The following is a 19,991-nucleotide window of genomic DNA, read 5'->3' as shown; positions in this document are numbered from 1 at the left end:
AACCCCTTTAAGTTATTTTCTGAGCGCAGATATTGTGAACATGTTTTATCTCTTGAATAGGAGAAGATTGACTCAGCGTTCCACAGATTCAGTCCCGGAAGGTGCTCGGTAAGTAGAAGTATAAACTTTTTGTATATTGAAGTTGGGGGATTAAAGGAGATGTCCCGCGCCGAAACGGGTTTTTTTTTTTTTAAACCCCCCCCCCGTTCGGCGCGAGACAACCCCGATGCAGGGGTTAAAAAACCCACCCGCACAGCGCTTACCTGAATCCCGGCGGTCCGGCGTCTTCATACTCACCTGCTGAAGATGGCCGCCGGGATCCTCTGCCTTCGTGGACCGCAGCTCTTCTGTGCGGTCCACTGCCGATTCCAGCCTCCTGATTGGCTGGAATCGGCACGTGACGGGGCGGAGCTACACGGAGCCGCTCTCTGGCACGAGCGGCTCCATAGAAGACTACAGAAGACCCGGACTGCGCAAGCGCGGCTAATTTGGCCATCGGAGGCCGAAAATTAGTCGGCACCATGGAGACGAGGACGCTAGCAACGGAGCAGGTAAGTATAAAACTTTTTATAACTTCTGTATGGCTCATAATTAATGCACAATGTATATTACAAAGTGCATTATTATGGCCATACAGAAGTGTATAACCCCACTTGCTGCCTCGGGACATCTCCTTTAAGGAGGCGAGGTGATGCTGTGCAGTGCTTCACTTCAGGATGTAAGCAATTTCTCAATTTTCACTAAAACTCTCAAATCAGCAAACTTGTGAATTATTCTGAGGTCTGCCGCAAAGGCTTCAGGAATAAATTTACATATTTAGAGGTAAAAGGTAGAAATAGACACCGGTAAAAGCCGACTAATTAGAATGAAAAAACAGTCTTATTTTTATTTTCAACAGAGCGGCGAGCGCCACTGTAATCGGATACCCCAGAGACTTCTTGAGGGTTTATAAGCCTGTTGGGGGAGGGGGGAGAGTAGTTTATAGTAATGTTGAGTATAAAGTAGAAAATTGATCTGTTTACTCTGTCATTGTGAAGGTGTGAAAAAAAAAACAAAACAAAAAAAACTAACTTCTAAAAATGTTCACCAAGAAATTAGCTTGACAGGCAGCATTTGAAAAAGTTCAGGTGGCTGCTTTGCAAGCTGCTCAATCTCCATGTGGCTTTGGAAATCCAGATTTAACACTCGAATAGACCCGCCGATCATTTATATGTATTTATGTCTCCCAACTGTACCAGATTCTGTGGGATGGTCCCGGATTTGGGACGCTGTCCTGCAATCTCATTTGACTGACTTGTAGTCCTGGTCTGTCAGCAGCAGAGCCACTGCTGAAATCAGTGCAACCCTGACCTCTCTTATTTGCTCTCCTGCACACAGACACTGGTGGGTAGGTCATACTAATTACAGCAGCTGCGCTGCTGCCAATGGACCAGGACCACAAGTGAGTTATAGGCTTGTTAGGTGGCTGGTGGTCCACTACAGGGGGTTACTAATAAGACTACTACGGTATTACTAAAGGGACCACTCACTACTGGGGCCACTATGGTGGGCACTGTTACTACTGGGGCCACTATGGTGGGCACTGTTACTACTTGGGCCACTATGGTGGTCACTATTGCTATGTGTGTCACTATTGGGTCACTATTACTACTTAAGCTACTAACATGGTCATTATTACTACTTTAGCCAATAACAGGGGCACTGTTACTACTGGGGCTACTATGGGGGTTACTATTATTACTTAGGACACTAATAGAGTCACTTTTACTACCACAATACGACTAGTGGTGATAGAAAAAAAGGTGAAAATTAAAATCTTTCCCCTAATCTACTTCAACTGAACCTACCAATTAAGTGGCAACCGCCCTGAAAAGGGCAACCCCATTTTTTGAACCTCACTGGATTCCATATATGTTTCTAGCTATAAAATACAGTAAAGAGAAAATGTGAAGATAGAGCTGAACGAAAAAGACAAATGAACAAGATGAAGTCACAATACGAGAGCAAGAAAATGCAGAAAAAAGTCTGAAGTTCTTAAAACGAAGGTGCAAACAAAAAACTCAGAAGTGCAAAGCAAACACCCCTAACCACTCAGTTAGACATGAATACAAATGTATTACCTGCGTTCTCTATTAAGAGAAGACACAATAAATGCTCTAAGATGGACACTAATAGGCTGAGTAATAGGCAGCTCAGCCAGCCTATCAGCACTAAAACAGAAGGAAGATGTTCCTCCCTCAACTTCTAACATCAAATGCTACTGCACATATACTGGCAGGCACATAATGTGGTCCAGCGGCGACGCCATGATGTCACCCTAGATCCGCGTATATGTTCCGGAGTCAGGCAGTGCTGTGACACTACTATGGAGACCCAAGGTCCGGGGGTGTCGCTTGAATAGAACAGAACTATGTGCATGTATTGAGGAAGCTTACCCAGTTGCCTTATTCAGGCAGCTTCATAGCAACGTGTCCCGTAACCAGTAGGTAGCACCGCTTAATGTCCTTGCTGTTATGGTCATCCAGGGAGCAATTTAACAGAACAGAAAACCATTTGTAAGTATCAAGGAAGTTTAGGAGACTGCTTATCAATATGTGGCACCACTTCATCCCCATGCAGCCGTGGAGGGTGCCACTTTATTAGAATAGACTATCTGCTATGATCTGTTAATTAAAAACTGTATTTGACCTTGAGATTAAATCTGTTCTTTGTCCCTATGAGTGGTGAGACCCTGTGTAGGGTTTCCTTTCCCTCCATCTTACCAAGCATGAGAAGGAAGATGTTCGTAGATCACTCCTATAAGAGATGGGCATGTAGAAGTGTCAGGCCCATTTGTTACCATCATTGTGGCATTGCATGAACCAGCCTACAGGAGAGAGCCCCATTCCGATTCTGCTCTCACGCCACTAATTTTTTTAGTTATGTTGGATTTGCAGTTGTACGAAGGGCTGTCTGGATATGTGAACCTGGCAGGTCACTAAAGGATTTGGTTTAGGACTAAACCAAGTCTAAAGGATTGTGAATTATTCTTCCTTATCTTCAGGTTGCCAGCCCTGAAGTAGACTCTATTGGCAGTGGCTGATACACGGACCAAGCGGGGTTCCCAAATCTCATTTCTAACTCATTTAGAAGTAATCATAGTCAGATGGAGGAAGGGTTGAGTCAAACGGAAATCAGTACTAGGGGAAAATTGGGCAGAGGTAAGGACAGGCAGCAGTTAAGAGAATGAGGTCACCAAACTGAGTTGTAATTTTGAACAGCAGAAACAAATGCACACTCATGAAATGAACCTTTGGCCCAAGTGGAGGAGGAAGACCATAATAAAACTTTTAATAGAAGATGACTGGCTATGGTCAGGGACACTTAGCGCACACACATCCTTTAAGAGTCCAGGCGGTGGTGCATACATGCAATGTGGAGGCATAGCGTCTCGGCACTAGAAGCAAAATGTGGTTGACTGCAGAATCAATACATCAATGGCGTAGCTAGGCTTTCTTCTAGTAGAGGCTGCCAATGTAAAAGAGTATTTTTTGATGCCCTATCATAGCTGTGCTGTTGGCTGCACTTAGATGCTTGGCAATTACTAATTACCAAATATCTGTCTCCCACACTAGTAAACAATTTTTTCATTCCTTCTAGGCACCGGCAACAGTCTTACATAATAAAACAGGAGTGGAATGCTCCAACAGTTTCCTGGTAGGTGTCCTAAGGGTTTGGGCCAGTTATCAGTAGATTATTTTTAATTGTTGTTACAAAAAACTACAAAAACTCTCATAATTTTCGATTACCAAAGGTCCATTCAATGGAAAACCAAGAAGGAAGTCGGGCAGGAACTTTGGATCGAGCAAACAGGTATCGACATTCGGTAAGCTAAAGACATCATACTGGTCTTTTCGGAGGACAGCTATCACTGGAATGGGGTTGGCCTTCTATACACTCATGAAAGTTGTTGGGAGTTGCTGCCTCTAAATGTGTCTAATATTTTTCAGAGCTATCATAGCAGGAGAAGACAAATGAACTTTGAAAGAGCCAACTCCTTGAGAATTCATGTAAGTTTCTCGAAACTCAATGTGTTTCATTGGCTGGACCATGCAATGCATGGCCAATTATGAACTGTACGAGTTCAGCTTATGCAGAGGTACTCATAGCCAAGCAATATTTGCACGGTCAATGTACCGTTATTGATGGGGCAATAGTTAGCCCTTTAGGGCATTGTGGTCATTGGTTTGGATTCAACCACAACAAAAATCTGCATTAAAGGGAGATCTAGAATATGCTGAGAAGAAACAGCTACTACAAGGCTACACTTAAAAATCCAAGTCCTTTGTTAAACAGATAAGATCCTAGAATCATAGAATGGTAGAGTGGGAAGGGACCTCCAGGGTCATCAGGTCCAACCCCCTGCTCAGTGCAGGATTCACTAAATCATTCCAGATAGATGTCTGTTCAGCCTTTGTTTGAAGATTTCCATTGAAGGAGACCGCATCACCTCCTGTGGTAACCTGTTCCACTCATTGATCTCTCTCTCTGTCTAACATCTAATCTGTGTCTCCTCCCTTTCAGTTTCATCCTACAGTTTCTAGTCTTTCCTTGTGCAGATGAGAATAGGGCTGATCCCTCTGCACTGTGACAGCCCTTCAGATATTTGTAGACCGCTATTAAGTCTCCTCTCAGCCTCCTTTTTTGCAAGCTAAACATTCCCAGATCCTTTAACCGTTCCTCATGGGACATGGCTTGCAGACCGCTCACCATCCTGGCAGCTCTTCCCTGAACTTCCTCCATTTTGTCATTGCGTTTTTTTTTAAATTGGGGTGCCCAGAACTGTACACAGTATTCCATGTGAGGACTGACTAAGGAAGAGTAGAGGGGGATAATGACCTCACGTGATCTAGACTCTATGCTTCTCTTCATACATCCCAGAATTGTATTTGCCTTTTTGCTGCTGCATCACATTATTGACTCATGTTCAGTCTATGATCTATTAGTATACTCAAGTGTTTTTAAATGTACTGCTGCTTAGCCCAATTCCTCCCATTCTGTATGTGCTTTTTAAAATTTTTCTTGCCCAGATGAAGGACTTTGCATTTCTCTCTGTTAAATACCATTGTTAGTTGTCAACCACTGTTCAAGCTTGTCTACATTTTTTAGTATCCATTCTCTGTTTTCTCTAGTGTTAGCTATCCCTCATAGCTTTGTGTCGTCTGTAAATATGATCAGTTTCTCTTCAATTCCCTCATCTAGATCATTTATAAAAATGTTAAACAACACTGGGCCTAGGACTCTAGACCTGGAGACTTGAATTCCTGTAAGTTAGCTATGTGTTCCCTCACCATCTCTCTGCTTATAGATAGCCTGCATTCCTGTATTTCCCCAATGTTACATTTACTTTCTGAGAGAAGACTGATATGAAATAGAAAAGGTTCGGCCTTCTCAATATCATTTTTAACCAATTCACCATTTTTATTCTGTAAACATCCTATGGCATCTTTGATTTTTCGTTTACTTTTGGCATACCTGCCAAATCTTTTTTTATTGTTATTGGCCTCTCTTGCAAGCCTCAATTCATTATTAGCTTTAGCTTTTATGACACTTGTCCTTCAGTTTCTGCAGACCGCATTATATTCTACTTCTTTATATATTCCCCCCTCTTTCCATTTGATCATGCATGCTAAAAAGGAACAGAAAAATGTTTAAGTTCTGTGTTTATCTATCCTGGTCTCTTTAAATGCTTCCCATTCTTCCTTCTTTTAGGGATTGTTAATGATTGTGCTTTGATGATCTCATTTCACAATATTTCCCAACCTTCGTGGGCATTTCTGTCCTTAAGAACATCCGGCCATTGGATTCTTCCTTTCTGAGTTCATTGAAATCTGCATTTCTGGAATCCAACCTTGAGGTCTGAGTTTTCTCAGGTCTTCCTCCTCTTTTTATCCAAAATTCAAGGATAGCAGGATCACTGCCTCCTAAGGTCCCAGCCACCATTACTTCCTCAACCATTCCCTCCCTGTTGGTAAGAATTAGGTCCAAGATAGTAGATCCCCTTGTTTTCTCTTCTACCTTTTGAAAGGTAAAGCTGTCAGCAAGAGCAGATAAGAATTTGTTGGATCCATTACTTTTACCTGAGAGAGATTCCCAACAAATGTCTGGATAGTTAAAATCTCCCATAATCACCATGTCATGCCTTTTTGAGAGCTTGGCCATCTGATGGAGAAAGAGTTCATCAATATCCTTCGCTTGTCCAGGTGGCCTATAGTAAATGCCTACAATGGTGTCCTTTCTGCTGTTCTCTCCTTGTATTCTTACCCAAACAGTTTCTACAAAACTCCCATGCTCTGAAGCTTGAATCTCTGTAGAGATTAATGTTTTCCTAACATACAACACAATACCTCCTCCTCCTTTAGGTCTGTTTCTTATAAATAAGTTGTATCCTTCAAGCCTTGTATTCCAATCATGTGTATCATTCCACCAAGTTTCCGTGATGCCTATGACATCATATTCCTCTTCTTGTGTTAGGAGCTCCAATTCTCCTTGTTTGTTTCCCATGCTCTGTGCATTTGTGTAGAAACATGTTAGTTTGTGATCGGTGTCTCTTACTCCTCTCCTTCCCGTATGAATTTTTTGTCTTTGTTCTTTTTTTTCACTTCTAATAACAAGGTTCTCAAATACACTCATTAGCTGTATATTTTTGCCTGGCCTTTCACTTCCCTTAGCGTATTGTTCTAGTTTAAAGCTCTCCTGATGAGTGTAGCAAGGCGCCTACCAACTATAAACCTGTCTTTGTAAGGTGCAACCTGTCTCTAGGAAGGATTCAATCATATAGGTAATTCACTCCATGACCTAGAAATCGAAATCTTTTCTGACGGCACCCTTGACGTAGCCAGTTGTTCACCTCTAGAATCCTGTTCAATCTCTTTATTCCATGGCCATCCAGTGAGAGGATCGATGAAAAGACCACATGTGCTCCTAGTTCCTTCACTTTCCTGACTAGGTCTTCAAAGTCTCTGCAGATAGTTGCAAGGTCCTTTTTTGGGTGTCATTTGTCCCTACATGTATTTGTGTTAGGGACTTTTCTACAGTATAGGTTTGTGCCTCATGTATGAAGATAAGGGTGCATGAGTGTATACCAGGAGATACAGTAGAGTAGTAATTGGTTACATCATGTGCAGTGCTTAGTAACAGTTTTGTCTTATTGTTCTGCAGGCAAATGCCAGTTATCGTGCGTTATCTTTGCGAAGAAAGTCTTCTAGGACACTGGAGACCGCGTTAATGAAGGTATAATATCCCTATGTTCTAGGTCTACAGTGACAGCAATGTGGACACACACAGCAGGGGGTGTCAAACAACAGGCCAAGGTTGAGGCAGGCAGAGGTTGTGTAATGTAGTCAACAGGCAGGAAATAAAAGCAGGCAAGACATAGTCAGTAACAGGCACAGGCCAAAATCGGGAAAGCTAGGTATCCAGGTAAAGGGTCAAACCAAGAAACGAGTATCATTAATAACCAATTTCAATGGAACATTAGGACTAGAGATGAGCGAGTATACTCGCTAAGGCACATTACTCGAGCGAGTAGTGCCTTAGCCGAGTATCTCCCCGCTCGTCTCTAAAGATTCAGGGGCCGGTGACAGGTGAGTTGCGGCGGGGAGCCGGGGGGGGGGGGGGGGAGAGGGATCTCCCCTCCGTTCCTCCCTGCTCTCCCCCGCCCCCAGCCAGCTCCCGAATCTTTAGAGACGAGCGGGGAGATACTCGGCTAAGGCACTACTCGCTCGAGTAATGTGCCGTAGCGAGTATACTCGCTCATCTCTAATTAGGACCCTATTGCTCAGGCACTGTCCAGTGGGAAAAGGTGCTCAAAATAAACATTTTTTAAAATGAATTTTTGTTTATTTTTAAAATTAGTATGCTTATGCTAAAATAAAGTGCATGGATGGGTTCCTCAGTTTGTTTTGGACGTTTTGATATATAATTTGTATATATATCGGATTACAGAGTCCATATGGTGATGGTGTAGGCTTGTGTCGGCAGTGGGTTGTTTTCTTTTTATAAATATATATGCTAGTAATTATTAGTACCAGTGTTTCTGGTGATGCAATGCGCCACACAGCTCTGCTACATGCACGTCACACACACAGCTCTGCTACATTCATGTCGCACACACAGCACTACTACATTCACGTCTCACACACTGCACTGCTACATACACGTCACACACACAATATTGCTACATACATGTCACACACACAGCTCTGCTACATTCACGTCACACACAGCATTACTACATTCACGTCACACACAGCACTACTACATGGACATCACACACACAGCACTGCTACATACACGTCGTACACACAGCACTGCTACATACACGTCAAACATACAGTAGTGTTACATACATTGTTCATCCCCTAAAACAGGGATTAGAAGCAGCACAGCAGTGGAGATGAAGGACCTGTGATGATGTCACTGCCATGCGCCGCCCCTGATCACATGATGGGGATGTCATCAAAGCTCCTGTATCCTCGTGCATATTACGGGTGGACTACAAACCCCTTGTGGCCTCAGTTGCTATGCAATACTAACGAACACCTAGCCAGACAGCAGCCATGTGCGACAGGGCCTGTGATAATGTCACCATCATGTGATCAGGGGCGGAGCATGTAACTCCCTCACCAGGGGATGAAGGACCTTTGATGATATCACCATCATGTGATCAGGGGTAGAGCATGTAAGTCACTCACAAACACACTCACTCATGCACATATTGACAGGTCATCGTTAGTAGTTTGATCTGTAAGAGTTACAGGAGAAAACATTCCCTTGTAGTGACAGCAGTCACTAACAGAGCTGATCTAACTCTGCTAGGACCATGCAGCTCCGCTTTGGCAGTGGGCACCCAGCGGTCATGTGTTCGCCAGGTCGAATAGCGGAAGTGACAATTCTGCTTTCCCTATTCACTACTTAGCATTCATTGAGTGCTATGCAGTTTGCAAAAGAGAAGGCAGAAGCAGTTAAAAAATGATTCTGCCTTCTGCTCCAGGTCCTCGGCTGTGACTAACAATGTAGCAGGAACTTTTATCCCACACCATATTTTACTCAGGACCGAGTGCCGTAGATTTACAGTGCTTGGTCCTTCTATGGGTAAATAATCCAGAAAGAGCTAGGATAGGCTGGGAACAGGAAAGCTGGGTGGACATGCTGGCTCTTGAAAGAGCAGGTTGAACACTTATGCCGTTCAGGTTCAGGCAGTGGCAAGAGGAATGATGCCCCTGTGGAAGCACAGCAAATAGAAAGACTGAGGACGCTGGCAATGAGCGTCAGAGGGCATCAGAGGAGGCAATACTTGTCATGATTATACACCTCTTCCACTGAACATTACGCATCTGGATCTCAAGAACATGGAGATCTCAATGTGTCACCCTCAGGTGGCTTTCTCTTTAACCCTTTGCAATCCACTGTCTGACCTCTGAAGACATTATGATTTAAGGCTGTACAGCTCTGATGTTGGAAGACGTCCGTCGGTGTTCTCTTACTATATATTGCCAGCCTCTCTGCTGTCGGAGTCTATCCAACGCATCACCTCATGCAGTACTGGCTTTAGCCAGCAGATAGCGCCGTTGTATAATAGCAGAAAAAGAGTAAGCCCCCTGGGAAAACCAGGATACAAATTGGATTGGAAAGGGTTAATTCCCAGGGTCCCCATCCTTCTTGGACATTTCTGTCCTTAAGAACATCCAGCCATTGGATTCTTCCTCCCCTCTTTCTGAGTCCATTAAAATCTGCCTTTCTGAAATCCAACCTTGAGGTCTGAGTCTTCTCAGGTCTTCTTCCCCTTTTTATCCAAAATTCAAAAATATCATGATCATTGCCTCCTGAGGTCCCAGTCATCTGCACTTCCTCAACCATTCCCTCCCTGTTGGTAAGAATTAGGTCCAAGATAGCAGATCCCCTTGAAGAGATACAGCAGAGTAGTAATTGGTTACATCATGTGCAGTGCTTAGTAACAGTTTTGTCTTATTGTTCTGCAGGCAAATGGCAGTTATCGTGCGTCATCTTTGCAAAGAAAGTCTTCTAGGACACTGGAGAGCGCGTTAATGAAGGTATAATATCCCTATGTTCTATGTCTACAGTGACAGCAATGTGGACACAGACAGCAGGGGCGGCTTGCAGGAATCACTTAAAAATCATTAAAACAGCCTAAAATTAATGATAATCGTTACATGTAAACAGGGGCATCTTGCGCTTTTCGTTTGAACGATGATTTTAAGGTTAACTTAAAATCCATCGTTCAGCTCTTGAGAGATAAAGCAAACACATTTATCTCTCAATAGACCGCATGCTGTTCTCCATGACATGCTTACACTATCCAGGAGAGAACAATGTAATCTGCCAACAGCAGCAAGGAGAACAATGCAGCACAGCTGGGTGTGTTTTTAAACACATTCTGGGCTCTGCAAACAGCTCCTGGAGGTCCTTTTACATGCAAATGAAGTTGATAACATGTTAATGACCATTAACACTTTAGGTAAATGAATCACTAAATCTTTCAATCTTTCAGTCGCTTGAAAGATTATCTTTGCATGTAATAGGGCCTTAAGAAATAGCAACTGCTTAGTGATTCACCTGGTTAATTAATTTAGCCAGACAAGGCTCCTGACTTGTAATCTGCACTCATTTCCTTAGATGGGGTCACTGTAGCCCCCATTACAGTCCCTTTGCTGCTTCTACATATAGACAGAATTAAGTACAAGGTAGCATGTAACATTGTTTTTATTCAGATTTCAATGTGTTTTACTTCCACCTCTTAATAGCTTACCTTATTATATATTAATGTGTCCGCCTCTCTGATGCATTTAAGTTCTGTGGCGCAGCGATTGCAAAAACAGTGCTATTTTGAGGGTTTTTGGAGATTCCAAGGAGTGCAAACTCTCTTTACACACTTTGGAGAATATATATATATTGTTTTGTTTCACTTATTATTGGAAGTCGGTGCTATAGAATCAGGTCCCCTTACTAACACGGGGTTGTGTAACCAACATATGGTCCCAAGCATGAGAATTCCAGCTTCAGAAGCAGCAGCTGTTTGTTGACTTGCCTTACCAACTAGTGCAGCCAGTAAAGCTTCTGACTTGTAGCATGCCTCATTCTCTTACTTGGGGTCACTCTAGACCCCATTAGAGTCCCTTTATTGCTTCTACAGAAATAAGTACAAAATCACATGTCCCACTGTCTCTAAGTGACAGGGTGTCCAAGAGTGCCCTCTTGAGCTGCCCTACAATTGCTATAGATGCCCTTGTTTAGATAGAATTAGTGCACATCTTTATCCTATTTCTTCACACGGTTATTTTGTCTTCCTTTGTAATACATGATTAAGGGCCTCTTAGCTCATGCATTCAAATCCTCTGGCACAGAATGGTTTTGGAGATCCCAGGTTATGGAAATCTGTGAGTGGCCCCGAAGCGTCTCGAGCCCTCTCCTACGTCCCTTGTCCTATGAACTGGATGAATGAGCAATTGTTCCATCTCCCAGACCTTCGTCTAACATTATCATTTGACAAGCCAGTATGATATTAGGTTGGATTTACCTTTAAATGTCACGCCGGGTGACATAGACCATTCAAACCATGAAATGATCCTCTTATTTCATTCCCCGTCATCTCTAACACCTAATAATGAATGGATTCTTTATTCTGCCGCACAGAGATATGAGAGTTAAAACTATAAGCCGGATGAGAGCGGCTGTATTCTATTCTGGGCATTTAATGATCGCTCTCAGATCTCTAAAAACACAAATCAGCAAACAGAAAAAATAATGATTCTGCACTAACAAATTACTGTCTTTATACTGGGAAATGCTTTTCTTAAGTGTGATGTCTCCGGGCCGCGGTATACGAGGTTAAATCTATAATTATCTAGCAAATATCAAAAATTGCTATAGATAAAAAGATGGAAAAAAAACAATCAAGACAGAATGGGAGCCATCGATGCCCCGGGAACGGCAAGGTATTACATAATGAAATGCAATCAGTATAGATGTATATATGTATATATGTACAGTACTGTGCAAAAGTTTTAGGCAGGCAGAAAAAGGGCTGCAAAGTGAGAATGTTTTCAGAAATAGAAGTATTAATAGTTTATTTATGTTAATTAACAAAATGCGAAGTGAGATACCAAAAGAAAAATGAAAATCCCATCAGTATTCGTCATGAGCACCCTTTAGCTTCAAAATAGCATCTATTCTTCTAGGTACACTTGCACACAGTTTTTGAACGTGCTCGGCAGGGAGGTTGCTCCAGACATCTTGGAGAACTAAGAACAGATCTTCTGTGGATGCTGGCGCACTCCAATCCTTCTGTATTCTCAGACAGACTGGATAATGTGAGATCAGGGCTCTGTGGGGACCATATCCTCACTTCCAGAACTCCTTGTTCTTCTTTATGCTGATAGTTAATGACATTGGGTGGATGTTTGAGATTGTCGTCCTGCTACAGAAATAATTTGGAGCCAATCAGATGCTTCCATGATGGATAAGTATCTGCCTGTATTTCTCGGCATTGAGGTCACCAATAATCCAAAACAAACCCCCAACTTTATTTGCTAAACTGCTGCCCCAAACTTGCAAAGAACCTCCACAATGCTTCAGTGCTGCCTGCAGACACTCATTATTGTACTCTCCACCATGCTTCAGTGCTGCCTGCAGACACTCATTATTGTACCGCTCTCCACCATGCTTCAGTGCTGCCTGCAGGCACTCATTATTGTACCGCTCTCCACCATGCTTCACTGCTGCCTGCAGACACTCATTATTGTTCCACTCTCCACCCTGCTTCACTGCTGCATGCAGACACTCATTATTGTACCACTCTCCACCATGCTTCACTGCTGCCTGCAGACACTCATTATTGTACTGCTCTCCACCATGCTTCACTGCTGCCTACAGACACTCATTATTGTACTGCTCTCCACCATTCTTCACTGCTGCCTGCAGACACATTATTGTACCGCTCTCCACCATGCATCACTGCTGCCTGCAGACACCCATTACTGTACTGCTCTCCACCATGCTTCACTGCTGCCTGCAGGCACTCATTATTGTACCATTCTCTACCATGCTTCAGTGCTGCCTGCAGACACTCATTATTGTACCGCTCTCCCCATGCTTCACTGCTGCCTGCAGACACTCATTATTATACCGCTGTCCATCATGCTTCACTGCTGCCTGCAGACACTCATTACTGTACCGCTCTCCACCATGCTTCACTGCTGCCTGCAGACACTCATTATTGTAGCGCTCTCCAGCCCTTCGCTGAACAAACTGCCTTCTGTTACAGCCAAATATTTCACATTTTGACTAGTCAGTGCAGAGCGCCTGCTGCCATTTTTCCACACCCAAGTTCCTATGTTCTTGTGCATTGTTGAGTGGCTTGGCCTTATTTCCATGTCAAAGCTATGGCTTTTTGGCTGTAATTCTTCCATGAAAACTATTTTGCGGATATTGTGTGCTCAGTCTTGTCATGGTTATGACCTGTGACATGAAACTGTCTTCCACAGCCTCATCTTCATAGCAGACTTTGACTGTTCCTCACCTAGTTTTAAGCCTCCTGCACGGCTGTTTCTCAATGCTTGTGTTTTATACTACTTATGACACTGATGATCACTAACACCTGTATGGTATAACTGGTTAATCATACACCTAAGGGCGCCCACCCACTGGCGTTTGCGATTTTCGTGCGTGAAAAACGCAGCATTTTCGCGGCGTTTTTCCCGCGTTTTCGCGGCTTTTCCATTAATTTCCATTGACTTTCATGGGTGCATTAGGAGAAAAATAAGGACACATATGCAACTGACAGTTCCTATGTTAAAAAACGCAACGCAACGCAAAAAAAAACGCCAGTGGACAGGAGTACATTCAATTCTAATTACTCTTGAGAAAAAACGCAAAACGCAAAGAAAAAAAAAATCGCCAGTGGGTGGGCGCCCTAAGGCTGCCTTCACACTAGCGAGAAACCGAACGATTTTTGAATGATGTGAGTGTGAGAAAATGCAGAATTATGAAACCCGTGCTTTTCAATGGCTTCATTCACATCTACGATGTTTTCTATCGTGCGCTATTGTGAGATTTGGAAATTGCAGCATGTCCTATCTTTCTGCGATTTGCGTTTTTTTCCCCCCTCGCTTATGTTTCCCTATGGAGCCTCTGATTTATCACATTGTAATGCACAAACTTGCGATGTTTGTGCAATGCAATGCGTTTTTAACATTAGAAACTCCTATTGTCCTCTATCGCTCGAGAGAATCACAAGCGGCAGCGATGTGATGCGAGATTATTTTCCAGGAAAAAGTATCGCTGACGCTCAGATATCGCATGAACACATTAAAAAAATTAAGGCTAGTACAGTCCAAGTGGAATGTGGATGGAGACTTGAACCTAGACCTAAAGCTCATGATATGTTGATGATGAAACCTTGGTGTTGGTAAAAGCAGGTTTCATCACCAACACAGAAGGGGGTTCTTTACTGTAAGAGCAGTGAGACTGTGGAACTCTCTGCCTGAGGACGTGGTGGTGGTAAAATCCATAGAGGAGTTTAAGAGGGTACCAGATATCTTTCTAGAGCGCTATGATATTACAGGATATAGACAGTAGGTGACCAACGGGTTGTTGTTCCAGGTCTTACAGTCAGGTAGGAACTATTAGGGGTTGATCCAGGGATTAGTCTGACTGCCATAATGGAGTCGGGAAGGAATTTTTTTTTCCCCGAAAAGGCTAATTGGATTCTGCCTCATTGAGGTTTTTTGCCTTCCTCTGGATCAACAAGGAGGTTGAAACAGGCTGAACTAGATGGACATTGTCTTCATTCAGCCTAACATACTATGTTACTATGACATCCAAGACTTCCAGTTCTATAGAGAATTGTCCAACTGGCTATCATGTGTCATTTATAATACTGATGTCTTCTTTTGTTGCAGAGGCCTTTGGGCCAACCCAAACACTAGAACTTGGGTACAACTACAACCTATACACCCCCTATAACTACCCTTCTGAGATGTTGTAGTTGTTGTTTATGGCATCTGACGTAACACATTTGTACACCACATTCATGGGATTTACTCTAAGCAATGCTTTTGTCTACAGAACCTAAATGCCCAGAGGACTGCAGAAGACTTGTACAAGCCTCGAGTGTATGCCGAAGAAGGAGAACTTTCTCACACTTCTTCTCTGGAAGCCATCAGTATCTTGGGCAGTAGCGTCAACTTGTCAAGTCTTCAGACCTTTGGGTCCAAGTTCAACGTTCTAGAGCACATTTGTGAAGACCACAGGATGACAGTTTCCACAACTGTTGAAAAACCAACTTAGATAGCTCGTGAACTGCGAGAAACCAAGAACAATAACATATTGTGGTTAATGGAAGATGATCTAAAAAGAAACAGCCAGGGCCACACACCCCTTCTGAGAGGCTGGCCTTATCTTCTTGATGTGCTGGTTGCATGCACTGGATGGAGTCTTCATAACTTATTCTGCTTATGCAAAGGAGATATTGGTCAACCTCTAAAGACTATCTTCTCCATTGGGTCAAGCTGGGATGCCTGGATGTACTGACATATTGTTTTTTTGTTTTTTTTATCGTCTCATTGGAGATCTTTGAAATTTTTCATAGGACTTCTTTTCTCTGGGAACAGTAAATGGTGATTGGTTTACTTTGGACTCATTGGGACAGATCTACTATTAAACATGCACAAATTGAAAAACTTTTAAAAAGTTTTAAATTGGGTGAAATAGAGAAAAAACGCATTTGGGCATAATTCTTTGGGTTTAGATTGTACAGTGTTCATGGTGCAGTAAAAGTGACTTGTTAATGTTTTTCTGTGGGTCAGTGTGATTATAGCGATACCAAATTTATACAACTTTATAGGCTTCACTACCTTGCAAAAAAAATTGTTAAAAAAGTTGTTTTTTGTCGCCACATTCTGACCCCAATAACTTTTTTTATTTTTCCATACATGGACTATGTGAGGGGTTGTTTTTTGTGCAGCAGGCTGAATTTTTATTGGTGTCATTATGAGATGAATGCAAGTTTTTGATCACTTTATATTCAAGAGAGGCAGTGTGACAAAAAATACCTGCAATTCTAGCATTGTGTGAAACTAGCACTTTCTGGGCAGAAGGAAATGACTGCAATCCATTTATCCAATGCAGGACAAATCCCAAAGTCCAGGTAACTAATTAGCCCAGACATATGGAGGTTAACGTTCTTCTTGGGTTTCTCCATTGACGCCAATTAAAGTTCTTATTACAAATGTGTAGCACTTTGTTTGGCTCCCAAGAAATTCAGGCCACCCTAAGTAATAGAGAAAGCCACCGGAGGGTGACACCTTGAGATCTCCATGCTCTTGAGATCCAGATGAGTTATGTTCTGTGGAAGAGGTGTATAATAACGACCAGTGTTGCCTTCTCTGACCCCCTCTGCCGCTCGTTGCCAGCGTTCTCAGCCTTCCTATTTGCTGTGTGTGCAGAGTAGCATCATTCCTCTTGCCACTGCCTGGACCTGAAGGGCATGCGTGTTCAACCTGCTCTTTAAAGAGCCAGCATGTGCACCCAGCTTTCCTGTCCCCAGCCTATCCTAGCTCTTTAAGAGTTACTTAACCCAATAAGGACCAAGCGCTGTAAATTTACGGTGCTTAGTCCTGGGCTTTAATCCCAGCTTATGGTAAAAATACGGCGAGGGAGTAAAGCTCCTGCCCCTGCAATGTAGCAGGAACAGGTCCAGTCTTCATCTGTTAGCGGAGAAGAAGGCCAAAGCTTTCTTAGCACAAACTCTGCCTGTCTCAACCTTGGCTTGTTGTATGACCTCCTTGCCTTATCCCTCAGTACCAAGCTGCAGTACGTTTTCACCTACCTGGTTCAGCTGTTACTGTACTAAGATTACTCTTGAGGCAATGTCTAAGAGGTAGACACACTTAAGACCAAATCCCTCTAAAAGGAGTGAAAGGGTAAAGACTGGGGACCTCTTGGAGCTCGGGAGTAGCCCTAACTCAAATCAGCCAGTGACTCAGTGAGTCCTCACCGTCTTAGTGGGAGCAAACTGGGCAATTGCCCAGGGCCACCATCTCCGATAGGGCCCCTGCTGCAATAAGTCCACCACATCTGAACCAGGGCCAGTTTCATCCAAGAATATCACGTGCGCATTTATGTGCCTGTAATCGTACGAGTCTTCTGGCCCAACCGTAGGTCCTCTGGCCCGAACTCACAGCATCTTAGGGATCAAGGATGCTCTGAGTTCAGGTAAGTAGACCCAGGCCAGGGCACTTGCTGGTATTATGGGAGCATACATGCACTCCTAATACATTCGCGTAAAACTCGCCTATTAGTAAGGTAATACTAACAAGTCACTTTGTAGTGGTAACGGTAGTGGTCCTGGTGTGGAAGTATTATTTGAGTTGGTATAGTATCATTGGTAATATTGGCCTTTGTACAATGAATTACGCTCAGTCTGGAGCTAATAGTTAATCACGGTGTGGCGGTAATATTTGGTCCTAGTATAGCGGTATTATTTTATAATTATACATGTAGCTGACTCATTTTTTGTGTGTGTTGGCCCATATACCTTGGCACTTGTGCAGCTGATCTAAAACACAATCAGCACCCCTGGAAGTGCTAATAATCATCATCGCAAGTCCCATCGTACCGCCTTCTGAATTGATTGAATGTGACTGTACTGTTAATAGAATATTTTCACATTTAGGGTCCTGATTTTATTTTTGCTCAGTGCTAAAAACGGTTCCACACCTTCTGCATAACACGGCGCTGGTTCATAAGTGAAGAACATTTCTGGTTCTGTAACAAATAAACAAAATCAGCACTTCCAACAAATAAAGGAAATGTGAAAGTGCGCGGAAGCCATGGCTGCGAGTCTGCGACGAGGACAGTAACACATGTTTCAGCACTCGTTCGCATCTAATATCTGAATCAAATTGTGCAACTATTGTTTATACCAACAGTAAGTGCAAGGGTCTTAGTGCATATTTTGATCAAAACATGTGAGCCCATCCGCCATGACCAGGCAAACCTTATCGGATGGGATCCTAACTCTAAATGACACCTCTCTTTGGACCAAAGGCCTCCAAATCCATGGAAAAGCTGGATACCCGGTCATAAGCTCTCACTGAAGCACCTGGGAAAGATGGATGAATAGAACAAAAGTGAAGGCAGCGACTCCTCTACCGATGCAAGAAAAAGTCAGCACTTCCAACAAGTAAATCAAATGTGAGGGTCCACGGAAGCCATGGCTGCGACAAATGCAGAAACACACGCTTCCTGGCTCGGGATTGTGGCCACCAGGCATGAAAAGATGGCAGCCGAGCTCCACCAACGGCTCAAAGAAACTTTTTGTCTCTGCTGCACTTTTCTTTTAACGTCAGTGGGCGGATTTATAGGTTAAGCATGAAGTCATTTTTGAAAGACACTTTGTGATATTTTGTCAAATTGTTGCTAAATTAGTCGTTAATGAAATGCGACTTTATCATAAAAAGGTCATTTTTGAAATATTAGCTCCTCTCCGAAGTAGAACATTGAAGACAGTCACATATAATGTCACCTCCCGCCATCGCCGGTCACAAGGATCGCTTTTTTTTAAGTATAATTTTAAAGTTTATGATAATTTCTTGGACACATGTAAGAGTTCACTTCATGTAACGAGGATCTGTCAGCCCTCCTGACACAGCGCTTCGAGTCATCACCGTGAAATAAAACTATTCTTACATTGTGCCGTTCTTCTCTTATTTCTCCTGGAAATGTTGGAATTAATTGACACCTGGGTGTGACCATTTGGGGTAAGCTATACATTGTGACACTGTGAACACTGACCGCATAGGGGAAGTCTGCATAGGGACACTCCCTATGTGTCACATGGTGCCGTGTAGCCACAGCCTAATTGACAATGAGGCGGGGTTCTGACAACCGGGCATTCATATTGATGTCGTAGGTGTCAGGGTGTATTCACAGAAGCCACAGTGAGTCACGCCTGATATTCTTGGGCATGGCTCGCATAGCACAGCAGACCGACACCCCGTCCGCGTGCCGGAGACCGTGCATCTGCATGTTTTATTCTCGTGCGCTTAAATAGGAGATGCTGCGATTTTTACGTCTCGCAGAGATGCTACATGAGAAAAATCGCCCGTGTAAATGCACCCATTGACTTTCGGTCGCAGCATGTCCTATATTGGCACGTATTACACGAGGATATAGGACATAGAATTAAATGAACAGCGCCAATACCCGGTGAATATACCGGAAACTTGAGTAAAAAAAAGGGCTGATCTGCGTAAAATCGCAGGAAGGCCTAAAATACACGGGCTGGTGCGATTTTCGGCCAGAGAAATATGCAGTGGATTCACATGATGGAAACACGCACCTGGCCGTGTAAATGAGCCCTCGTCCCGTGACACAGGGGCGTATTTACACGATACACAGTGAATAGTGATTTCAATGGGTTCATGCAAATAAGTGTACTTAGCACGCACAATTGCGTTGCGCAAAAAGTATGCAGCCTGCTCTATTCTCTTGCGCATTTGCACAGGGAAATAGAACATACTTAACTAATTAGACTAATTAGCCATTTCAATACAAGGGCTCCTGCACACGAGCGTATGCGGAGATACACTCGCAAGATGATGACGTGCTTATGCTCTGAATGGAGCGTGATCACACACCCACGCATTTTACTGTACATTTTTGCGCCGCTGTGCCCGTTCTTATCGGTGCCAAGGGGCCTAATTAGTGCCCGGGGTTAGCAATTATTACCGTGAAATTGAGCGTTATGCGCGCAATTTTGTGCAGATGGGGTGTGCCTTTGTGCACCCGCTTAGACTCCTATGGAGCCTTGGGTGTGTAAATGCACAGAAAAATAGAGGATGTCACATATAATTTCGCCCGGCGGAAATGTGAGCGTAAACACGCTCAATGTGAGGAAAATTTCAATGGGTTCTATTGGGACTTTTAAA

General features: G+C 43.3%; 1 protein-coding gene across 1 annotated transcript in view; it reads left to right on the top strand.

Moving 5' to 3' along the window:
- The window catches only part of LOC136587568 (cadherin-like protein 26), an 85,710-nt gene extending 69,989 nt beyond the window's left edge, over nucleotides 1-15,721 (top strand). Inside the window, exons 14-19 of the mRNA XM_066586236.1 lie at nucleotides 61-108; nucleotides 3,640-3,696; nucleotides 3,794-3,865; nucleotides 3,990-4,049; nucleotides 7,201-7,272; nucleotides 15,127-15,721. Of these exons, the coding sequence (XP_066442333.1) occupies nucleotides 61-108; nucleotides 3,640-3,696; nucleotides 3,794-3,865; nucleotides 3,990-4,049; nucleotides 7,201-7,272; nucleotides 15,127-15,348 (531 nt within the window). The 3' untranslated portion in view covers nucleotides 15,349-15,721. The remainder of the gene's footprint in view (nucleotides 1-60; nucleotides 109-3,639; nucleotides 3,697-3,793; nucleotides 3,866-3,989; nucleotides 4,050-7,200; nucleotides 7,273-15,126) is intronic.
- The last annotated feature ends 4,270 nt before the right edge of the window (nucleotides 15,722-19,991 follow it).

The sequence above is a fragment of the Eleutherodactylus coqui genome, chromosome 13, assembly GCF_035609145.1.
Source record: "Eleutherodactylus coqui strain aEleCoq1 chromosome 13, aEleCoq1.hap1, whole genome shotgun sequence".
NCBI classification, from domain to species: Eukaryota; Metazoa; Chordata; class Amphibia; order Anura; family Eleutherodactylidae; genus Eleutherodactylus; species Eleutherodactylus coqui.
The sequence above is the reverse complement of the archived record's forward strand: the minus strand, read 5'-3'. Positions and strand labels throughout refer to the sequence as shown.